This window comes from Orycteropus afer, unplaced genomic scaffold (assembly GCF_000298275.1).
Source record: "Orycteropus afer afer isolate SDZICR_OR568_19922 unplaced genomic scaffold, OryAfe1.0 scaffold00254, whole genome shotgun sequence".
In the NCBI taxonomy this organism is placed as follows: domain Eukaryota; kingdom Metazoa; phylum Chordata; class Mammalia; order Tubulidentata; family Orycteropodidae; genus Orycteropus; species Orycteropus afer.
Genome location: NW_006921841.1, coordinates 2,871,887 through 2,894,291, shown reverse-complemented (window position 1 = coordinate 2,894,291; position 22,405 = coordinate 2,871,887). Strand labels below are relative to the sequence as shown.

Genomic DNA, 22,405 nt, shown 5'->3' with positions numbered 1-22,405 from the left:
GGTCCAAGATTATCTTCTGTGTCTGTATTAATTGGTTTTTTTCTTTGTTGAAGAGGGTCTGTGCAATCCTTCTGCCTAGTCCGCCATCTTGCCCCTCCAGCACCATTTTTAAAAACTTATTTCTTCCCCATTGAATGGACTGCGACCTTTTATTGAAAGTCCATCCATAGCTGGTTGGATTTACTTCTGGGTTCTTAATTATGTTCCTTTGTTCTATGTATCTGTTGTATCAGTACCAGGTGTTTTGACTACCATGGCTGTAAAGTAAGTTCTGAAATCAAAAAGTATTAGGCCTTCTACTTTGTTCTTCAGTAATGCTTTAGCTGTTTGAGTACTCTTTCCATATAAAGTGGGAGATTAGTTTTACCATTTAGTTGAAGAATGATTTTGGAATTTGGATTGAGATTGCATTATATCTGTAGATCACTTTGGGTAGTATTGACATGTTTTCAATGTTCAGTCTTCCAATCCATGAGCATGGTATGTTTGTCCATTTATTAGTTCTCTTTCAGTTTCTTGAAGTAGTGTTTTGTAGTTTTCTTTATGTAAGTCTTTTTATGCCCTGGTGAGATTTAGTCCTAGGTATTTTATCCTTTTGGGGGTTATTATAAATGATACTGTTTTCTTGATTTCTTTTTGGAGTTCTCCTTGTTAGTGTTGTTGTTGTTGTTGTTGTTGTTGTTTGCCATAGAGTCGGCCCCGACTCATAGCGACCCCTACTTGGGTTTCCGAGGCAGTATCACTACGGAAGTAGGAATGCCCAACCTTCCTTCCGAGGAGTGGCTGGTGGGTTTGAACCGCCAGCCTTCTGGTTAGCAGTTAAGTGCCTTAGCCACTATGCTACCAGAGCTCCCCCTTGTTAGTGTAGAGGAACCCAAAAGATTTTTTTGTGTTGATCTTGTACCCTGCCACTTTAATGAACCCTTCTGTTAGTTCCAGTAATTTTCTTGTGGAATTTCTGGTTTCTATGTAAAGGATCATGTCATCTGCGAATAGGCGTAGTTTTACTTCTTCCTTCCAATTTGGATACCCTTTATTTTCCTTTTTTCCCCTTATTGCTTTGGCTAGGACTTCCAATACAGTACTGAGTAAGCATGGTGATAATGGGTATCTTTGTCTCTTTCAGACTCTCTGCATTGAGACTAATGTTGGCTGTTGGTTTTATATATATATGCTTAATTTTGTTGAGAAATTTCTCCTGTATTCCTATTTTACTGAGAGTTTTTATGAGGAAAAGGTGTTGGATTTTATCAAATGCCTTTTTCTGCATTGATTGAGATGATGATGTGATTCCTTTTATTTATGTGGTGAATTACATTGATTGATTTTCTAAGGTTAAACCACCCTTGGATCCCTGGTATGAATCCCACCTGATTGTGATGTATTATTTATTTGATATGCTGTTGTAGTTTGTTGGCTAGATTTTGTTGAGCATTTTTATATCTGTGTTCATGAGGGATATTGGTCTATAATTTTCTTTTTCATGCTGTCTCTGCCTGCCTTTGTATCAGGGTTATATGCTGGCTTCATAGAATGAATCAGGGAGTATGCCTTCCTTTTCCATGTTCTGGGATAGTTTGAGTAGAATTGGTGTCAACTGTTCTCTGAATATTTGTTAGAACTTTCCACAGAAACCATTGGGGCTGGGAGTTTTTTTTTTAAATTGGGAGTTTTTATTATTTTTTTAAATGACATCTTCCATTTCTTTTGTTATGGGTCTACTTAGGTTTCTGTTTCTTTTATTTTAGGCAGATAGTGTGTTTCTAGTAATTTTTCCATTTAGGTTTTCAAATTTATTAGAGTACAGTTTTTCATAATAGTCTATAATAATCCTCATAATCTCCTTGGCTCTGTTTCAGTGTTGCCTATTTCATTTCCTATTTTGGTTCTTATATTTTTTCCTTTGTCAGTTTGGCCAGTGGTTTGTCAATTTTACTGATCCTCTCAAAGAACCGACTTCTAGTTTTGTTGATTTTCTATTTCATTTACTTCTATTCTGATCTTTATTACTTTCTTCTGGTGACTGGACTTCTTTTGCTGTTCCTTTTTTATTTGACAAGTTGTCCGGTTAAGTTACTGATTTTGGATCTTGATATGTTTTTGATGTATGCATTTATTGCTGTATATTTTCCTCTGAGCACTGCTTTTGTTGTGTGACATAAGTTTTGGTGTACTCTATTTTAGTTGCCTTTTTATTTATTTTTTTCATTTTCATTATTTATTTATTTTGTTGTTACGACTATACATAGCAGAACATATACCAGTTTAACCATTTATACGTGTACAATTCAGTGACATTGATAACATTCTTCAAGTTGTACAACCATTGTCACTCTCTCTTTATGAGTTGTTCCTTCTCCATTAACATAAACTCACTTCCCCCTAAGTTTCCTATCTAATCTTTAAGAGTTGGTATTGTCAGTTTGATCTTGTATAGATCTTAAAAGAGCACAGTGCTCAAGGCTGACTGTCTTAATGCTGTGTATCTTTAAAAAAAAAAAAAAAACCCAAACTCACTGCTGTCGAGCTGGATCTGACTCCTAGCGACCCCTCCTTTGGTTTCCGAGGCACTATCAATACGGAAGTAGGTTGCCCGAGTATCTTTGAAGGAGTGCAATTAAGGCGTTTGTGATAGTTGAAGATGTGTCAACTTGGCTGGACTCCAGCTGTGAGCGGTGGTTCCCATGATGGGATCAGATGACTGAGTTCTGAGCGGCTGGTCTGCCCAAGGGGAGTTTCCCCAGGGGTGTGGCCTACCTGCAATGCTATTCCAAGGACAAGCTGGAAGAACGGCATTCCGGACTATATGCTTCCTTGAGTGAGCGGCTCGCTGCTCGCCCTGGAGGTTTCGGATTCATCCTTTGTTGGGAACAGCAACCAGCGTGCTGCGTGCCAGCTTGATTCTCTCGGCTCTGTTGTGCTTACGGGAACCAGGCGGCTCCGGGCCTCATCTTCTCCAGAGACGAACTTTGTGGCTTGAACTCCTCTGCCGTGCTTGCGAAAGCCAGGCGGCTCCGGGCCCCATCCCCCTCCAGAGACGAACTTTTCAGCTTGAACTTGTCGGCTTCTACACGCTTGTGAGCCATTTACCTAAGATAAATCTCTCTCTCTCTCTCTCTTTTTCTCTCTATAAATATATATATATACTTTGCTGGTTTTTGGTGTTTCTCTAGAGAACCCAATCCAACACAGCGTTTTTCTCAAGTATTGAACTAATAGTGTGTTTTTCACAATGTGTGTGTGTGTGTGTGTGTGTGCGCGCGCACGCATATGATGTAAGCAAGGGACAGAGTGGGCAAAGCCAGTCTTCGTTGTCAACTGCGTGGTAAGGATCAGTATGAATCCAATCCTTAAAATATGGAGATTGACTCAGTCCTTACATTCATCTTCACTCCTTCATCTAAGTTGCCAGGCACCCACGTGGCACTCTGTCTTTGGTCCCAGCCACCTGGAGCTGGGTCAGAGTTCACGAGTTAAATGTTAACTGTCTTTTAGACTAGGAAGTAAGCAGATACCAGCTGCAGTGTTGGGGATTCCACATGACACCCCAACCTTCTGCCCTGCTAGCAATAGATTCAGAGCTGATTTCCCACTACCCCTTTAGAAAGCTAGCTAAAAGGGAGCCCACACAACACCCTTATTTTGTGACTTGCTGGCTCCTACCTCCCCTTTGGGTTCAGTCATTTGCTGAAACAACTCATAGAATCTCACAGAGCAGCCCATACTTGCAACTGCAGATTTATTACAACCAAAAAGGATACAAACTAAGAGACACATAGGAGGAGGTCTAGGATGGAGCTTCTGTGTTCCCAGGGGATGCGCTATCCTCTTGAGAACAGATATTCTTGCCAACCAGGAAGCCATTCTGACCCCTCAGTTTCGGGCTCTTACCAGCCTTCCTCCATGGCCATGATAGATTGTATCATACTTCCTTAGTCAACATTGGGCTACTGGGTGATATCTCCTGGTTTGGTCAGCCCTCACTCAGTAGCCTCAGGTGTGGTTCAGCTGGAAGGAACTGAGAACAAAAAAGCCAAATTGCCTTCTGGACCTCATAGTCCTTTAAGTAATCCAGAAAAGGAAACTGGGCAAGAGCAGCACAGTTTTCTACAGCTTAAAGTCTCTTGTGGGTTTTGCTTTCATAGATATGCTATAATTTAAGAAACCAATTACAAATAAAAACCTAGGGTCATTAAACAACAAAGCACTAGATAAATTGGTGATAGGTGGTAGTGATAGTCAAGTTCATACTTGACACTTCAAAATAAAGATTTCTGTTTGACTTAAACATACCATGGAACTCACAAATGGACCTCACACACATTTCATGAGTGCTTTGCATAAATTAAGCTACACCCACACAGGCAAATGGGAGCTCTGGTGGCGTAGTGCCTAAGATATTTACTGCTAACTAGAAGGCTGACGGTTCAAATCCACCAGCCACTCCTCGGAAGGAAGACTGGGCGCAGTCTACTTCCATAGTGATACACAGCTTTGGAAACTATGGGGTAAGTATGAGTCAGAGCTGACTCGATGGCAGTGAAAAAAAAACACAGGCAGATTTCCTTTCTGCTGTTGATAAGACTAACTTCTCAGCTAAGGAAGTGAAAGAACAGAATGGTTCAATTTTAGCAATTTCCATTAAAACAAATAAACCACCGTAATGACGTCAACAATAACCTCAGTCTGGTAGTCATGCCATGTGCATATTGCAACCTTTGTTCTGAAAACTATTTCTTGTTGGATATGTCTTAACAGGCATGTTATGCACGCATACAAACATTTATAAGCACAAATAACACAGGCATGGATATTTACAATAGTCCTCCTTTTACTTCTGGTGGGAGCTGCTTTGTGGAATTGGCAAAGTTTGGTTTAGTAAACAGAATGGAATTTAACCCTTTTCTCTATCCCTGAACCAAGTCCAGTCTGTTTCTTCCCAGGATGGGAAGAATTTCATCCTTAGGAGAATGATATGCATTTGGTGGAGGGATGATTCTGTCAAGTACAAGAATTCTAAAAGGGACTTTCAAAATCTACTTAATTTTTTTCCCCCCATTTAGGCTCCAACCAGGAATGGAGACCCTTAGTTGCCTGTTTAGATAGAAATTCTCAAGACCAATTTTATTCTCATGAATTACATAAGATCTCATACCAGGGCCTTTTTAGGTTAGTATAAAAAGCAAGTTAAATGTGCCAGAATGCAAGGAAATCCTCAAAGACTGATGAAGCCATGTCAGAAGGACTCTGAAGCCTGTTTTAAGGGGCATTACCAAGTTTAGGACATTCAAGCTTCACAAAGAATGATTGTAAGCCTTGAATAAAAATGCTGATACTAAAAACAAAAAAAAAAGGAAAAACTCCTCAGTTGCTACCATTAGAGAATGACTACTATTACACTATATCTATACTCTGAAATTTAGTAAAAGGAAGGAATTTACTCTGCTTTATTCTTTTATTTCTTTAAACTGTAATTCATCCTTAGTTGATGAGAGAAAGCACTAAACAGAAAAATACCAGTCATATTGTGCTAAGTGTTGAGGACAGAAGTGTAGATGGCATAATAGAATTAGAAAATCACTGTTTGTAACTCTCAATGAAATAGTTAATTGAGACACTGATCATCAGGTGGAAGACAGTTGGAGAACTGAATATTTCCAGGGTATTTAAGTTCATCCCCCAATTAGTTTTAATTACCTTTAGAGTAAAAGGGAAAACTACCTTTAGAATGAAGTGATGTGGTGGTCTTCACTTATCCAAGTGGTCAGAGTTTGATAAACTGATCGTGGGCTAATGGGCATTATGTGCTCATGATTTAATGCAGTATGAAATAACCACCATCACCTATGGACTATTCTTTTATAGTGTTTAACCTGAATTCAGTCTGTTGGATTTTCTGGTTACAGGAAATATAGACAAGAAAGGAACAAGTTAGATGCATTGAACACAATTTGATAACACATTTCAAATGTGGAATATTCTATAACACAATTGACTTAATCTCTTCAAAATCATTGTGTTGCTGGTGGGTGGGTGGAAAAGGGTGATGGGAAGGTCTGTTCTAGTTAACAGAGATTGGAAATAAATACTGAGCATGAAACTTGGTTAGCTCTTGGTTAAGAACTTGCTTAAAAGCCATAAAAGACATTTGGGAAAATTTGCATATGGACTGCAAATGACATGTTTTTGTTTTGGTTATGTGCTGTCCAGTCAGACCTAACTCACAGTGACCCCTCCGTGGGTTTCCAAGGTGGTATCCCTGTGGAAGTAGATTGTCCAACCTTCCTTCCGAGGAGTAGCTGCTGGGTTTGAACCGGCAGCCTTCTGGTTAGCAGTCAAGTGCCTTAGGCACTATGTTACCAGAGGTCCTGCAAATTCCATAGGTAATAAGAAATGACTGTAAATTTTCTTACATAAGCCAAGGTGGTGTGCTATATAAGAGAATATCCTTATATTTAGTATCTTGCTACCTAAAGGTGGTAGATGGGTGTGTGGCATTGCCATTACCTGGGAGCTTGTTATAAAAGCAGAATCTCAGGTATCACATCTGACCTACCAAATCAAAATCTGCATTTTAACAAGATCTGCAGTAAGTCACGGGCACACTGAGTTTAAGAAACATTGTTTTTGGGATATGTACACAGAAGTATTTAGAAATGAAATGTCATGATAGTAGAAAGTTACTTCAGAATGGTTTAGCAGGATGTTTTGGAACCGTGGAAGTCTTTGAAAGGCTCATAATTCCTGAAACTTTGATACTTAACCTTTTTTCATTTATAATAGTAGGAACATATTGGTGTATTATAGTTATACAGGGTATGTTAGGCTGGGTTCTCTAGAGAAACAAATCTAGTAAAGCTTAGAGAGAGACAGATAGACAGAGGCAGAGAGGGAGATAAAGAAGGAAATTTATCTTAGGAAAATGGCTTACGCAAGTACTAAGTTCCTGCATCAAATGTCAAACTGAAGCCTTTTCCGACTCACACAGCTGCAGGGGCTGAAGAGCTCAAGACTGGTGGGTAGATACACTGGCTGCTGACTATGGCAGATGACAAATCCGAGATGACCAGGCGGAATAGTGGACTGTTTGCTCACGGACAGTTGTAGGCAGCATAACAGGATCCAGATCCACAGAAGGTTCTCTCTTTTTCCCAGGATGTCCATATATATATATATTGGAAGCAGGCCACACCCCCAGGGAAACTCCTTTCGATGGATTGGCTGCTCAAAACATACACATCTGATCTCATCATGGGAATAAACACATCACAACTGCTTAAACCACTCAGAATTGTGGTCCAGCCAAGTTGACACACAACCCAACTATAACACAGGGCATCTGTTTCTTCTGTTGTATGTATTACAAATCTGAAAAAACAACCTTTTAATGAGAAGTTAAGGACTACTGTGTAACACAATTATATATAATATTTTCTTATTTCAGAGCCTGTTAGAAAAAATTAGTGGTTATTCAATCCTTGTCTATGCCAGTTCCATAGCTAGTAGTAATGGGTAACATTTATTGAACAGCTAACTTAACTGTGTGCCAGGTACTGTGCTAAGTGTTGAGGAAAGAACAGTGAGTAAGGTAAAACATGGCTCCTGTCCTTATGTTGCTTACAATTCAGCAGATAACAAAAAAAAGTGCTTTGTTCTAACTAGTGTTTGCATATTACAACTACCATATTAATAATAACTAATATTTAAGACTGTGCAAAACTTTAGAAACGTTTTGTGTAATAACTTGTCATTATTAGAGCACACAACTGTGGGATGGTCCTTTGACAAAACTTAATGGGTTGGTGTGTATTTTAAACAAGAATTATAATTTAGTATAATATAGGATTAAAATATAATAGCTTTTTCTTTAAAAAAAAAAAAAAAAAAAAACTGAATACTAATCATGCATTATTTTTGGCTTCAGGTAGTTACCCTAACAGCTATTGATAAGACAAGTATTTACTTCTCCTCTCTCCGGGTACAAGGTGTAATTTATAATGTCATTGTTTGGGACCCACTTCTAAATACATCTGCTGCTTATGTTCCTGTTCACACGTATGCTTGCAGCTTTAAGGCAATGGAGGATAATTGTGCTTCTCTAGGTAAGTATATGGATTTGAACTTTGAAAAAAATGATCTTTTGCTTTGTAGCTCTATATCAACTAATAAACTCAAAACTCATTGTTGTCGCCAGTGTTTTTACAAGTGTGTTGCTATGTTCTGTAAGAATTCCCAGGTGTATAGTAGAGCTGACAAGGGACAAAGTTGTAGTCCCTTCTTGGCCACAGCCAGCTACCCAGAAGGAGTGAGTAGTTGGACCTGTGGGCTCAGGACCGTAGTCACAGGGGACATCAAGCTCAATTGGCAATAACATACTACACAAAACATTGTTCCACCTCCTACTTGGGCGAGTAGCAACTGGGATCTTAAAAGCTTGCAAGCAGCCATCAAGATGCAACGATGGGTCTCTCCTCGTCCAGAGCAAAGAAGAACGAAGAAAACCAAAGATTCATGGAAACAATTAGTCCAAGCGATTGGTACACAATGCCATCCTCAGCCTATATGACTATGAGACCAGAAGAACTATGTGGTGCCTACCTAGTTCTGTCAACCATTTGGAGGGGGATCTATGTAGGAGATCCTGCATAGAGTGGGAGAACAATGTGGAACAAAACTCAAAATCATTTTGGGGGGGAGAAGGGACCAGGTTTGCTGGTCTGATAGAGCCTGATAGAACCCCTGAGATTATGGCCCCTAGCTGCCCTTCAGGTCTGGAATTGAACCCCCCCCCCCCCACCTGTGGCTTCTGGCCAAACAAAAGTCAGGCATATGAGGTGAACATTTACACTAGGCAGATACACTCCTTGGAGAGAACAATCATGGGAGAATAGAAGGGTTGTGTATGTACAGGGACATGGCTCGGGGGCAGGAGTGCATGGAGGGAAGGACACAGGGAAGAGGTAACTATGGAGAGGAAGTGGGAGGAGAGCTGTTGCATTGTGGTAACCTGTAGTCAATGTTATGAGACAAAGTATACGTGAACTGCTGTATGGAAAGTGATTTTACTGTGTAAACTTTCACCCAAGTCACATTAAAAAAAATAAAATTAAAAACTCATTGCATCGAGTTGATTCTGACTCATAGTGACCCCCTTTGGGTTTCCAAGTTATGGAACTAGATTGAGTTGTAGAATGATAATCCACCACAGGTCTGAAATAAGTAATGTATGGAGTTTCAATCTTTTGTTCCATCTTCTTTCTTTTGGGCTCTTAATTCTCAGAAGAGTGATATATAGGTGCCCTACAAATTCTGGTCTTCTGTGTTACTTAAATCTGTGTCTTCATGGTATCTCCATGTGAACTCTCTTAAGCATTTTGACTTATTTTTATTTGAAACAGGTTAACATTTTTCATGTGAGATTGTATTAAGTATTTTTCTTTTTAGGAATTATCTTGTGCTGTCCCTAAGGAGTTACGGGTGTGGCATATTAGTGAGCAGGTTCTCCTCTTAAATAAGCTTTGTTTTTTGAACAGTGATATTATTTATGAGGAGCTCTGGTTCTGCAGTGATTAAGTGCTAGGCTGCCAACTGAACAGTTGGTGATTCAAATCCGCCACCTGCTCTATGGCAGAAAGATGTGGCAGTCTGCTTCTGTAAATATTACAGCCTTGGAAACCCTGTAGTGCAGTTCTGCTCTGTTCTGTAGGCCTGCTCTGAGTTGGAATTAACTCAACAGCAGTGGGTTTGGTTTTGTTTTTGGTTAATGTTATTTATATTTTAAGTTGGTCCCTATTAATGGTCATGGAATTAGGGATTTGTTGACATCATGAATCATGTTATTGTTGTGCTTTATTATTAGTTATAACATGCTTTTCCCGAAAACAATACATATAATTGGTAAGACTGGAATTGATAAAGTTGTAATATATAAATAATTTGTACATGTGTGATTTAGGGTGTAATACATTTTATGTTATTTCAATACATGCTTGAGTTTAAACCTTTTATTATGGAGAACTTCAGTAAACTCGCGTATACCCATCACCCAGCCTTAGCATTTTTGACTCATGGCCATTATCTTGCTTCAGCTATACTCCCACCTTCTTCTCTGACTTCTCATCCTCCTCTATTACTGCATCATTTGACTCACAAATCCTCACCAATATTTTGGTATATGTATCTTAAAGATAAAGCTCTGTTCCCCCCCAACATAACCACAGTACCATTAACACATTTATTAAATATTAAAAATAATTCCATAATAGCATCAAATTTCCAAGTAGCAGAAATCATCTATGATCTCAATTGTTTTAAACAGTATTTGGTTTAAATCAGGTTTCACATAAGGGCTGTACATTGGATTTAGGTGGTATGTCTCATAAATCTCTTTTAATACATAGTCTTCCTATCCCACCGCCCCTTGAATTTTTCTGGCAGTTTCTGAAGTAACAGAATTACTTGTCGTAGGCAGCTTCTCTTTCTGCCTGCCTCCTTCCTTCCTCTTTTCCTCCTCCTTTCTGCAAGAATTTATTATAGGTAGTGTTTTTTTCTGTGTGTCAGGAAGCATATATTGTTGGGTTTCTCTTTTGTTATAGCAGCAGCCATTGATATTTATTGCTTAGATACAATGAATACACATTCATTAGTAAAACCAAAAAACCAGACTCACTGCTGTCAAGTTGGATCCGACTCAAGTGACTCCTCCTTGGGGTTTCCAAAGCGGTATCACTACAGAAGTAGTTAACCCAGTCTTCCTTACGAGGAGTGGCTGATGGGTTTGAACCGCCAGCCTTCTGGTTAGCAGTTGGGTACTTTAGGCACTGCAATAGTAGTGGCAAGGATATTTTAAAAGTAGTTTTATTACATATATGTATGGAATAAATCATTGTCAGCTTTTTTTTTTTTTTAAATGAAGCTTTTACCTCTTAAATACAGTGTATCGAATTATATATGTTATTTACTAAATTTTCATTTTTTTAGGAAGAGTATCTACCAAAGTATTCTTCACTCTTTTTGCCCTGCTTGGTCTCTTCATTTGTTTCTTTGGACACAGATTCTGGAAAACAGGTATTACATCTGATGTAGTTGCTGTTTATGTCTTGTGGCCTCTATTTTTTTTTTTTTGTTAAACACTTCTGGGAGATTTATGACCTGTAAGAAGAGGAAGCAATTACTTATCTTTGTATCTTCATAGGTTTGTGGCTGAGTTTTTCTTGTAAAGATTTTGCTGAGTTGCTCTGCATTTTTATTTTTTATGCCTTCTCTCAACAATGGAATGCAACCTCTTCTTCTTAAGAGGGGAATAAAATTCAGTTTGTGCAGCAGACTTCTTCAATTGCTAGCAGATGAAAGATAGCCTAGATTAGAAATCAGGATGGCTCTGTAGAAGTAAGTATTGATTTGGTGATTGACTTGGTTTCGTATACAACAGGCCCCAGAGCTGCAGTATACAATGAGATTGAAATGGCTGGTTCAGACACCAAACTGGAATTCCAAAGTCCACATCATTGAGCAGCACAGTGCAATATAAATTATGCTCCTTGAATTGGGCTGAATTCTTTGGGTTGCTTTTTATGTAATTGATGTTTCCAGTTACTAAAAACGAAACAAAATAACTTCATTTAGTCAATAAGCTGTGTAACTGAGCATCAAAGAAAGCATGAATGCAATCCTATTCTAATAAAACTCTTTAAACTTCCTTTAATAAATTATTTGAAGTAGCAACTCCTTTCCCTCCATTAGGAGTCCCTGGGTGGTACAGACAGTTAATGAACTGGGCTGCTAATCAAAAGGTTGGTGGTTCAGGTCTACCCAGAGATGCTTTGGAAGAAAGGCCTGGTGATCTGCTTCCAAAAAGTCAGCCATTAAACACCCTATAGAGTACAGTTGTATTCTGATACACATGGGATCAGCATGCGTTGGCGCTGACTCAACGGCAGCTGTTTTGGTCTTCCCTCCATTACTATACACTTTCTTGATTAACTGGGTAGAAGGTGCTGTGAAGACTATTTAATGACTCAAAGTGTAGCATGATAACAGAATTTAACTACTAAGGTTGCTGACATCTTGCTTTGTAGTATAATGTTGTGTATTTTTTAACTCGCAAAGTTTATTTTTGCCTGTTTAATTTGAAATTCTGCTACATCAGACGTTAGTGACAAAAGTGCTATTCTTGTTTTAAATAGTACACGTAAATGTGGTAAAATGAGCTGTGAAATTAACAATTAACAACTTAATTGAACTTGACCTAGATTTTTTAAAGTATACCATGTAGTTAATATTTAATATCATATCAATTTAATAATAAGATTAATTATTATTACCCTAATGATGTCTAAAATTCTCCTGTCTCTTAGATAATAATTTTTCTGCTCTGAATACCCTGATGTGTAATTTCAGGGAGTCTAAATGTGTATTTGTAGATTAGATATTTAGATTGCATTATAAAAAGAGTACCTAACCATAACTTATTTTTCCATTTTTTTTCCTGATGGCTTGGTACTAGAATTATTCTTCATAGGTTTTATCTTCATGGGATTCTTCTTTTATATACTGATTACAAGACTGACAGCTATTAAGTATGATGGTAAGTGAAAACTGTATAGTTTAGTTGGGTGTTCAAATAGGAAGATGCTGTTCACATACCACCTCTCCTTCTGCAGTTTGAACAGTGTGTGCATCTACAGTTTGAACAGTGTTGTGTGCAGTATCCCATTATGTGTATGAAATAAAGGGCCACCTACCCTCTGAACATCTTTACTAAACTACTCATTCAGGCCTCATCTTCCTTTGTTTTAATCTGCATTATAAATTCCTTGTTGTCGTTATACGCCATGGAGTCGGGTCCGACTCATAGCGACCCCTCCTTGGGTTTCCAAGGCAGTATCATTATGGAAGTAGATTACCCAACCTTCTTTCCGAGGAGTGGCTGGTGAGTTTGAACATCCAGCCTTCTGGTTAGCAGTCAAGTGCCTTAGACACTATGCTACCAGAGCTCCTGATAAATTCCTTAGTGCTTAAGAAATATGAAAAGTCTTTATTGATTGTAAGCCATGTGCTGTATTGATGATATGAAAACGATCAGAATGTTAAGATTTTCTTTACCTTAAAACAAACACCCTCCTTTCTCCTAACACTTTTAACAAAATACAGGTCACCTCTTCTTCCTTAGCTCCAACTTCCAGGTTGTGCCATGCCAGGCTTGTCACCAGTCCTGTGAGGCTTAGCTCCCTGGTTAGTATTGATGTCTCAGACCAGGCCTCTCCCTGAAGAAGGCCTCTCCATGCTGTGTCATGAAACCAATCCAGAGCACTTGCTGCCTGACCATCAGAAAGGCTGGGCTGGCTCTGGCAGTGGTATTGTGTGTCTAAGTATGGGGTGGTGATCAAACTGTTCTTTTTCCTTTGTACAGTTCGTCTGATTCTAACCGCCGTAACTGGAAGCATTGGTGGCATTTTCTTGGTGGCTACATGGTGGCGATTTGGAATCCTCATGCTTTGTATGCTGTGTGTTGGACTAGTGCTGGGGTTCCTCATCTCCTCTGTGATGTTTTTCACCCCACTGGGTAGGAGCTCCATAACTAATTATGTGTTTAATTCATCCCTTGAAAGACTTTAATTTCACTCTCTAGATTGAAATGGAGTTGATGGGTGGAGCAAACAGTTAATGTGCTTGTTGCTAACTGAAGGGTGGTGGTTCAAGCTCACCCAGAATACCTTGGATGAAAGGCCTGATGATCTGCTTCTGAAAGGTCACAGCTTTGAAAACTCTGTGAAGCAGTTCTACTCTGATACAGGGGAGGTATCCATGAGCTGGAACCTGACAGCAACTTAATAGTAACAACAGGGTATTTAGTAACAAGAATGGTTGTGGGAATTTTTTTTAAAGGCATTAAATTTTTTTCTTTTTAAACATAGTTAATTTGTAAGTTAACTTTTTCTTTGCTGTTGTACAATAACTTACATTTTAAAAATGTGAAAAGAGGAATATCTACATTCTGAAGTGCTCTATTAGGCTGATACACACTTAGATTTTATGTTAGAATATTAAAGAGAAGACAGTCTGATGTAGAGTAGTACTGTTGAGATTTTGCTAACTTACAGACTCATGAGAGATTTTTGTTGAAAATAGATTTGGGGCCTGTGATAGTTAAGGTTATATGGCAACTTGGCTGCACCATGATTCTGAGTGGCTTAGGCAGTTGCGTGGCCGTTCCCATGATGAGGTGTAATGTAAGGTAGTAACCACCATGATGGGATATGCTTTGAGCAGCCAGTCAGTTGAAAGGGAGTTTCCTTAGGGGTATGGCCTGCTTCCAGCGTATGTATGGATGTCCTGGGAAAATTAAAAAACTTTCTGTTGGATCTGGATCCTTTTGTGCTGCCTGCTGATCTTGGGTTCATCAGTCCCTGCAGCTCTGTGATTTGGGAAAAGCCTCCAGCTTGATGTTTGACCCAGGAACTTGGGACTTGGCTGCCTCTAGGACTGTGAGCCATTTTCCTGAGATAATTTTTTTTTTTTTTTTCCTCTCTCTCTCTCTCTATATATATACACACACATGTATATGTATATATGTGTATGTATATATACATATAATAGAAGCTTTACTGGTTTTGCTTCTGTAGAGAACTTAGCCTAAGACAGGGCCCTACTCTAAATTTCTAGCGAATCAAAGTACATAGTGAACTCTCCCTTGTTTTTAATGTTTGGAGGATAGAATGTGATAGATAAGAATTTTAAGTGCTTAATGTACTTTTGATTAGTAGAATGAGCATAGGCTATGAAGTCAGAAAAAAAAAAAACCTTTGTTTGCACTTTGGCTCTGTCAGTAGTACTTTTAATAACTTAAAACCTTGCACACATCATGGAAGCTGTTTCATCATCTGTAAAATATAGGTAATAACTATCTCATAGAGTAGGAATGAGGAGTAAATGAGATAGTAGAAAGGCCTCTTAATTTTCCTGTTTACAAAAATAGCCTAGAGCAGTTGTCACTAAACTTTTTAAATGAACTATTTCTATAGGTAAAAATTTTAGCTTGTACCCTTTATCTATATGTTTCCCCATGAGCTATGTCATAGGTCAAATACAGTTGGGGTGAAGGTCTCCTCACTGATAGTGGGTGCAAATCTGTATTTTCAAGGCTTAAAATTTGAAAACTGACTGACTTCTCAGATGTGATTAGATTACTACATTTTTTTAAAATTGTGATTTGGGTGAAAGTTTACAGAGCAAATTCACTTTGCATGCAGCCATTTACATACTTTGTCTCATGACATTGACTACAATTTACCACAATGCAACAGCTCCTCTCCTACTTCCTCCCCATAGTTACCTCTTCCCTGTGTCCTTCTCTCCATGCACTCCTGCCCCCTGAGCTGTCTTCCTGTGCATACACAGCCCTTCTATTCTCCCATAATTGTTCTATTCAAGGAGTGTTTCTACCTAGTGTAAACGTTCACCTCATTGGCCTGTCTTTTCTTTGATGGAAGCCACAGGTGTAGGTTAAATTCCAGACTTGAAGGGCAGCTAGGGGCAATAGTCTCAGTGGTTCCATCAGGCTCTATAGTACCAGCAAACCTGGTCTCTCTTTTTTTTCCAGATGATTTTGAGTTTTGTTCCACATTGTTCTCCACTCTACAGGATCTCTTATATAGATCCCCCTCCAAATGGTTGACAGTGGTAGCCAGTTCTTCTGGTCTCATAGTCATGTAGGCTGAGGATTGCATGGTGTACCAGTCGGTTGGACTAATTGTTTTGATGAATCTTTGGTTTTCTTCGTTCTTCTTTGCTCTGGACGAGGAGAGACCCATTGTTGCATCTAGATGGCTATTTGCAAGTTTTTAAGATCCCAGTTGCTACTCACCAAAGTAAGAGGTGGAACAGTGTTTTGTGTAGTATGTTATGCCAGTTAAGCTTGATGTCTCCTGTGACCATGGTCCTGAGCCCACAGGTCCAACTGCTCGCTCCCTCTGGGTAGCTGGCTGTGGTCAAGAAGTGACCACAACCTTGTCCCTTGTCAGCACTACTATACACCTAGGAATTCTTATAGAACATAGCAATACACTTGTAGAAACATTGTCTGCCAACCCTATACATGGTCTTGGGTACACTCCCCCCTGCATAGACATACCTAATAGTTCAGCCTATCCACCCATCTGTCCACCCATATATCTATGTTTGCCTTCACTGACTATGCAGTACTGTATGTGCAAAGGGTTCATTTTTGTTGTCTATACCTCCCATGGACTTCTCTCTGTCTTCGTCTTCCTCAGTTACCACCATGTTGATCACTCATATTTGGTACATTGCTCTTCTCTTCACTCAAATCAATACTTGTCTCTACCTAACAGTGTTCTCTCCCCTCCCCTCCCACGCCGGGTAACCAGCAAAGAAAATTCCTTCCATATTCAAACCTTTCCTTGACTTTTTACAATAACAGACTAATACAGTATTTGTCCTTCTGTGATTGACTTATTTCACTCAGCATAATGTCCTCTAAGTTCATCCACATTATGTGGTGTTTTGCAGATTCTATGTTATTCTTTAAGGTTGCATAGTATTCCATTGTGTGTATGTACCATAGAGATTAATACTGTTTTTACCTTACAATGTGGATAGCAAAGTGCTTATACTCTAAAAGGGTCAGTTCTTCATACGCTTGCATTATAACTACTATTTTTAGCTCCTAGTTTCCTTGAAACATTTTTTTTGTTACAGGTATTTTATGAAGATTAGTATAATTAAACTAGAGTACATGGCCCACAGGAGCTCTGGTAGCGTAGTGCCTAAGGTACTTGACTGCTAACCAGAAGGCTGGCAGTTCAAACCTACCAGCCACTCCTCGGATGGAAGGTTGGGCAATCTGCTTCTGTAGTGATACCTCTTCGGAAACCCAAGGAGGGGGTCACTATGAGTCAGGCTGACTGGATGGCACGCAACAACAAAAACAACATATGGCTCATGATCCATCTAATGGCAGCACTTTGCAGTTTGCTTTCAGAGAATGAACCATGTGGGCCCCGAGGTCAGATCCTCTGGTGTGACTGTGGATCTCCTACTGGCCCGGGATATGAGACAAGGGCCATTGGATAAACAGACTAAATGTGGCCAGTGTCAGTATTAAACATTAGGCTTGTAGTCTTGCTTTTTAAACTTAATTTGTGAACAGGTATTCTGGTGTGTTCATCCTGGATCACCCTGAGGTGTGCTCTATTTGAAGTTCAGCAGCAGGAGAACGGTTTAGTAGATAAATGGTTAGCTCCTGTCTTTCCTGATGCTTGGGGAAATTGCATTTGCCAGTGTGCAGTAGCTTGGCAGGGAACACTTCAATAGAAAACGTGTATCAGGTGGATGTTGCTTACTATATTGCATGTGAGTTCATAGCTTATTTCTAAATGCCAATTATTTGTATTTTCACTTGGCAGTACAAAATCATGGAAATTAGAGCTAGAAGGGATAATTTAGAGCTTATAGTTGATGCAGTTCAATATTCTTTTTATGGACCAGGAACTGAAGGCCCAGGATCATAAATCTAGAGAATGAAACAACTTGAACTACTCTAATAGGAAAACAAAAGTAATTGCCATGGAGTTGATTCTGACTCATGGTAGCTCCATGTATATCAGAGTACAGCTGCACTCCAGCCACCAAAAAAAGAAAAAAACCAAATGCACTGCCGTCAAGTCCATTCCAACTCATAGCCACCCCATTGGGTTTCCAAGGCAATAAATCTTTTTTTTTTTTTTAAATGCATTTTATTGAAATATAATTTACGTACAGTGAAATACACAAAACTAAAGTGACATGGGTCAATGCATTTTTTTTTTTTTGTAGTGTTCCCTTCCCTTGACTCCCACCTCTGGCAACCAACAATGAAAGTTTCCCTCCATATAGACACCTTTCCATGACCCTCCACAACAACGAAGTAATACTATATTTGTCCTTCTGTGATCGATCTGTTTCACTCAGCATAATGTCCTCCAAGGAGCTGTGGTAGCATAGTGCCTAAGTCACTTGACTGCTAACCAGAAGGCTGGCGGTTCAAACCCACCAGCCAGTCCTCGGAAGGAAGATAGGGCAATCTACTTCTGTAGTGATACTGCGTCGGAAATCCAAGGAGGGGTTGCTATGAGTCGGGTCTGACACGACAGCACAAAACAACAACAACAACATCCTCCAAGTTCATCCACATTGTGTGGTGTTTTGCAGACTCTACATTATTCTTTAGTGCTGCATAGCATTCCATTATGTGTATGTACCATAGTTTGGTCATTCACTCTTCTGCTATAAATCTTAGAGATAAGTCCCTTGCCAGATACGTAATTATCGGCAAAAATGAATTTGTTGCTGTCATTTTTGTTATGTGCTTTTTCGTGGTGTCAATTTCTTTTGTGCCATATAATTTTCTATGCTGAACTCATTTTGTTTGTGAATCACGTTATTACTTCCTTCTTTGCTGTTGTTTTAGTATTTGCTGAATATTTATGCTGGTCCTCTCTTTTTATGTGAAGGTTTATCATTTTTCTTTGAGGTTACCCTGTGATATACAGTTTTCTTCCCAAGTTTAGAACAGTTTGTTCTATCTTGTAGTTGTCCTGACTTCCCTACCATCTAGAAGTTCTATAACAACACAATTTTTTCCCTCTTTTTTGGTATGTAGTTGTCCTCCTTTGTCAAATGATGTCTCTGGTTCTCTGTTTACAATCTTGTAGGCTTATTTACTTTGGATAGTTCCATAGTTAGACGGGTTTCTGGGTTATATCATCATGTGTGTTAACGGTCAGTTGTTGGTTGTTGTTGCTTCTCTGTCCAAAGGGCTCCCTTTAGCATCTCTTGTAAGGTTGGTCTGGTTTTAACAAATTCCCTTTAATTTCTGCTTATCTAGAAATCTCCTAATTTCACCATCACATTTGAGGGACAATTTTGCTAGGTACATAATTCTTGGTTGGAGATTTTTCTCTTTCAGGGTTTTATATATACCATCCTATTGTCTTCTCGCCTGCATGGTTTCTGCTGAGAAATTCGAGCTTAGTCTTATTGGTTGCCCCTTGTAGGTAACTTTTCGTTTTTCCTGTGCTGCTCTCATGATTCTTTCTTTGTCTTTGGTTTTGGTGAGCTTGATGATGGTTTGTCTTGATGATTTTCTTTTGGGGTCTATCCTGTTTGGGGTTTGTTGGACTTTTGAATGGATATAGTCTCATCTTTCATCATACCAGGAAAATTCTCTTCCAGCAAATCTTTGACAATTTTCTCTGTGGTTTTATTTGTCTCTTCCTGTTCTGAAATCATGATCACATGTAGGTTATTCCTTTTGATGGTATCCCACATGAACCTTAGGCTTTCTTCATTTTGTTTTGATCTTTTTCCTGAGTGATCCCTTTCCAAAAAAGTATTCAGGTATTGTCTTCAACCTTGTCAGTTCTGTCTTCCATTGCATCAGTTCTACTCCTTTGCCCTTTCAATGTGTTATCTGTTTCTGACAGTTTAGTATTAATCTTCTGGATTTCTATCTGTAAATATAGAATCATTTCTAATTTTTCATTTATTTTGTCATTTTCTTGTATTTTCTTCCAAAATTCTTGTAGTGTTTTGTCTGTGTGTCCTTGGTCTCTGTCTCAATCCTTTGAAGATACCTAAAAACAATTCTTTTGATTCCTTATCAGGGAGTTCCAATGCTTCCTCTCCCTCAGGGATGTGTTTTGGGTCTGCATCCTCGTCCCTTGTTCTCCTGCTTTATCTTGCTTCTTTGTGTGGACTGTGATGCTCTGTTGTCTCTGAGGCATTGTGACATTTTTGTGTTAATATTTAATTGGTGATTGTATGTTGGAGTGACTTGCCCACGATTTTCGTTTTCTTTGTTTTGTTTGTATGTAATCTATGCAAGCAGGGTACTGTGCTCCTCTATTTACTAGTTGACAGCACTTATGTACTCACCACCTGTCTCCTGTTGTCAGCCTCTCCTAGGACCCTGCTGACCTTGGCAAACATAGCCTATTCTTAGGTCCCTGGAATCCAAATGAGAATGCTGTCACTTTAAAATCCAAAATGGTTGCCACTTGCAAAGATTCAAAATGGCTGCACCCTCAGTCACTTTAAATATCCAAAATGGCTGCTGCTTATAAACATTCAAAATGGCTGCACCCTCAGTCACTTTAAATATCCAAAGTGCTGCCACGTGTAAATATTAAAATGGCTGCACCCTTTGGACAGCAGAAAGTCAACAGCTTAGGTTGTTTCCCTCCTTAGTCATAGGCCACCAGCACAGTTGTTGCTGCAGCCTTTGGTGACCAGCGTTGATCTTTAGGTCAATTCTGAGGTCCCAAGACCACTTGGAAATATTCAGGCTGTTGGTCCTGTCAAGAGTCACTGACAGTCTGCAGCTCTGACCATCTCTGTACTCATTGTTTTTGGTCAGTTTTTCCATTTGAATGGTGCCTAATCCATTTCTGTATAGTTCCTTTCAAAGCTCAGGGCTCCAGGATTATCTTCTGTATCTCTATCAATTGGTTTTTCTTTTCTTTGTTGAAGAGGGTCTGTGTTGCTTGTCTGCCTGTTCCTCCATCTTACTGAAGACCAAGGCAATAAATCTTTGCAGAAGTAGATTGCCCAGTCTTCGTTCCATGGAGTGGCTGGTAGGTTTGAAGCACCAGCTTTCTGGTTAGCAGTCAAATGCCTTAGACACTGTGTCACCAGAGCTCTTTTACTCCATCCTTCGGGGACTTACTGATTATAAACTAGGTGAATTTTTTTTTCCTTTAAATTTTATTTATCTTCTTGGGAATATACACAGCAAAAAATACACCAATTCAACAGTTTCTACATGTACAATTTAATGACATTGATTATATGATTATATTCTTTAAATTGTGCAACTATTCTCACCCTTCTTTTCTGAGTTAGTACTCACATTAACATAAACTCACTGCCCCTAAGGTTCCTATCTAATCTTTCAAGTTGCTGTTGTCAATTTTATTCCACATAGATAGATCTTAAAAGAGCACAGTGCTTAAGGCAGCCATTCATTACTAGTTAAGCTAAACTACTATTCGATTTTAAGACTTCAAGGGATATTTTTGGCTTGTGGTTTAAAGATTTTCTCAGGGTAGTAGTTTCAGGGGTTCATCTAGTCTGCTACGGAATCCATTAGAGTAAGAAATTCTGTTCTGCATTTCCCCCCTCTTGGTCAGGATTCTTCTATAGAATCTTTGATCAAAATGTTCAGTAATGATAGTTGGGCACCATCTAGTTCTTCTGGTCTCATGGCAGAGCAGGCAGTTTTTCATGGAAGCAGTTAGCCACGCATCCCATATTCCGGCCTCTTTCCTCTTTATTTCCAGGTGAAGAGAGACCAATTTTTGTACCTTTGATGGCTTTTAAGACCTTAGGTACTCGGCAACAAACTAGGATGTAAATGTGCTAAACACATTGTTAGGCCAGTTAAGTAGGGTGTCCCATAAAACCATGACCATAAATCTCCAAACCAAGGAACCAAATCCCATGAGGTGTTTGGTTATACACAAGCAGTCTCAGCAGCTACTCTTTTTTGTTGTTGTTGTCAATATATCTATGATACAACTTCTGCCAATTCAACTTTTTGCCATGGTACAACTTACTTACAGCGATTACAGTAATCAGCTGTAAGTGCAACCCTATTAATCAATGTGATTTTTCCATCACCATAATCCTCTTTTCCTCCCTCTTGCTTCTGATAATCACTAATAAAGTTTGGTCTCTATGTATTTGCCTTTTTTTTTTTGTCTTTTTATATACCAAACCAAAAACCAAGCTCACTGCCATTCCAATTCATAATGACCCTATACAACGGAGTAGAGCGCGCTGGTGGCATAGTGCCTAAGGCACTTGACTGCTAACCAGAAGGCTGGCGGCTCAAACCCACCAGCCGCTCTTCGGATGGACGATTGGGCAATCTTCTTCTGTAGAGATACTGTCTCGGAAACCCAAGGAGGGGTCACTGTAAGTTGAAATCGTCTCCATGGCAGTGAGTTTGGTTTGGTTTAATACAGAGTAGCACTGCCCCATGGGATTTCCAAGGTTGTGTATCTTTACAGAAGCAGACTACCTCACCTTTCTCCTGCAGAGCAGCTGGGGGATTTGAATCACTGACCTTTTGGTTAGCAGCCGAATGCCTTAATTACTGCACTACCAGAGCTACTTACCTTTTTATGTAAGTGAGGTTGTACAGTATTTGTCCTTTTGTGATTGACTTACTTCACTCAGCATAATGTAATAATAATGTAATCCATACGTAGCATTTATCAAGACTTCATTTCTCCTACTGGCTGAGTAGTATTTCATTTAATGTATGTGTCACATTTTGTAGGAGCTCTGGTGGCATAGTGCCTAAGGCATTTGACGCTAACCAGAAGGCTGGTGGTTCAACCCC

At 39.2% G+C, this 22,405-nt stretch overlaps 1 protein-coding gene across 1 annotated transcript in view; it reads left to right on the top strand.

The window, feature by feature from the left end:
• The window catches only part of TM7SF3 (transmembrane 7 superfamily member 3), a 101,326-nt gene that overhangs the window by 69,043 nt on the left and 9,878 nt on the right, over positions 1–22,405 (top strand). The window contains exons 6-9 of the mRNA XM_007949799.1: positions 7,925–8,102; positions 10,981–11,067; positions 12,506–12,586; positions 13,412–13,564. Of these exons, the coding sequence (XP_007947990.1) occupies positions 7,925–8,102; positions 10,981–11,067; positions 12,506–12,586; positions 13,412–13,564 (499 nt within the window). The remainder of the gene's footprint in view (positions 1–7,924; positions 8,103–10,980; positions 11,068–12,505; positions 12,587–13,411; positions 13,565–22,405) is intronic.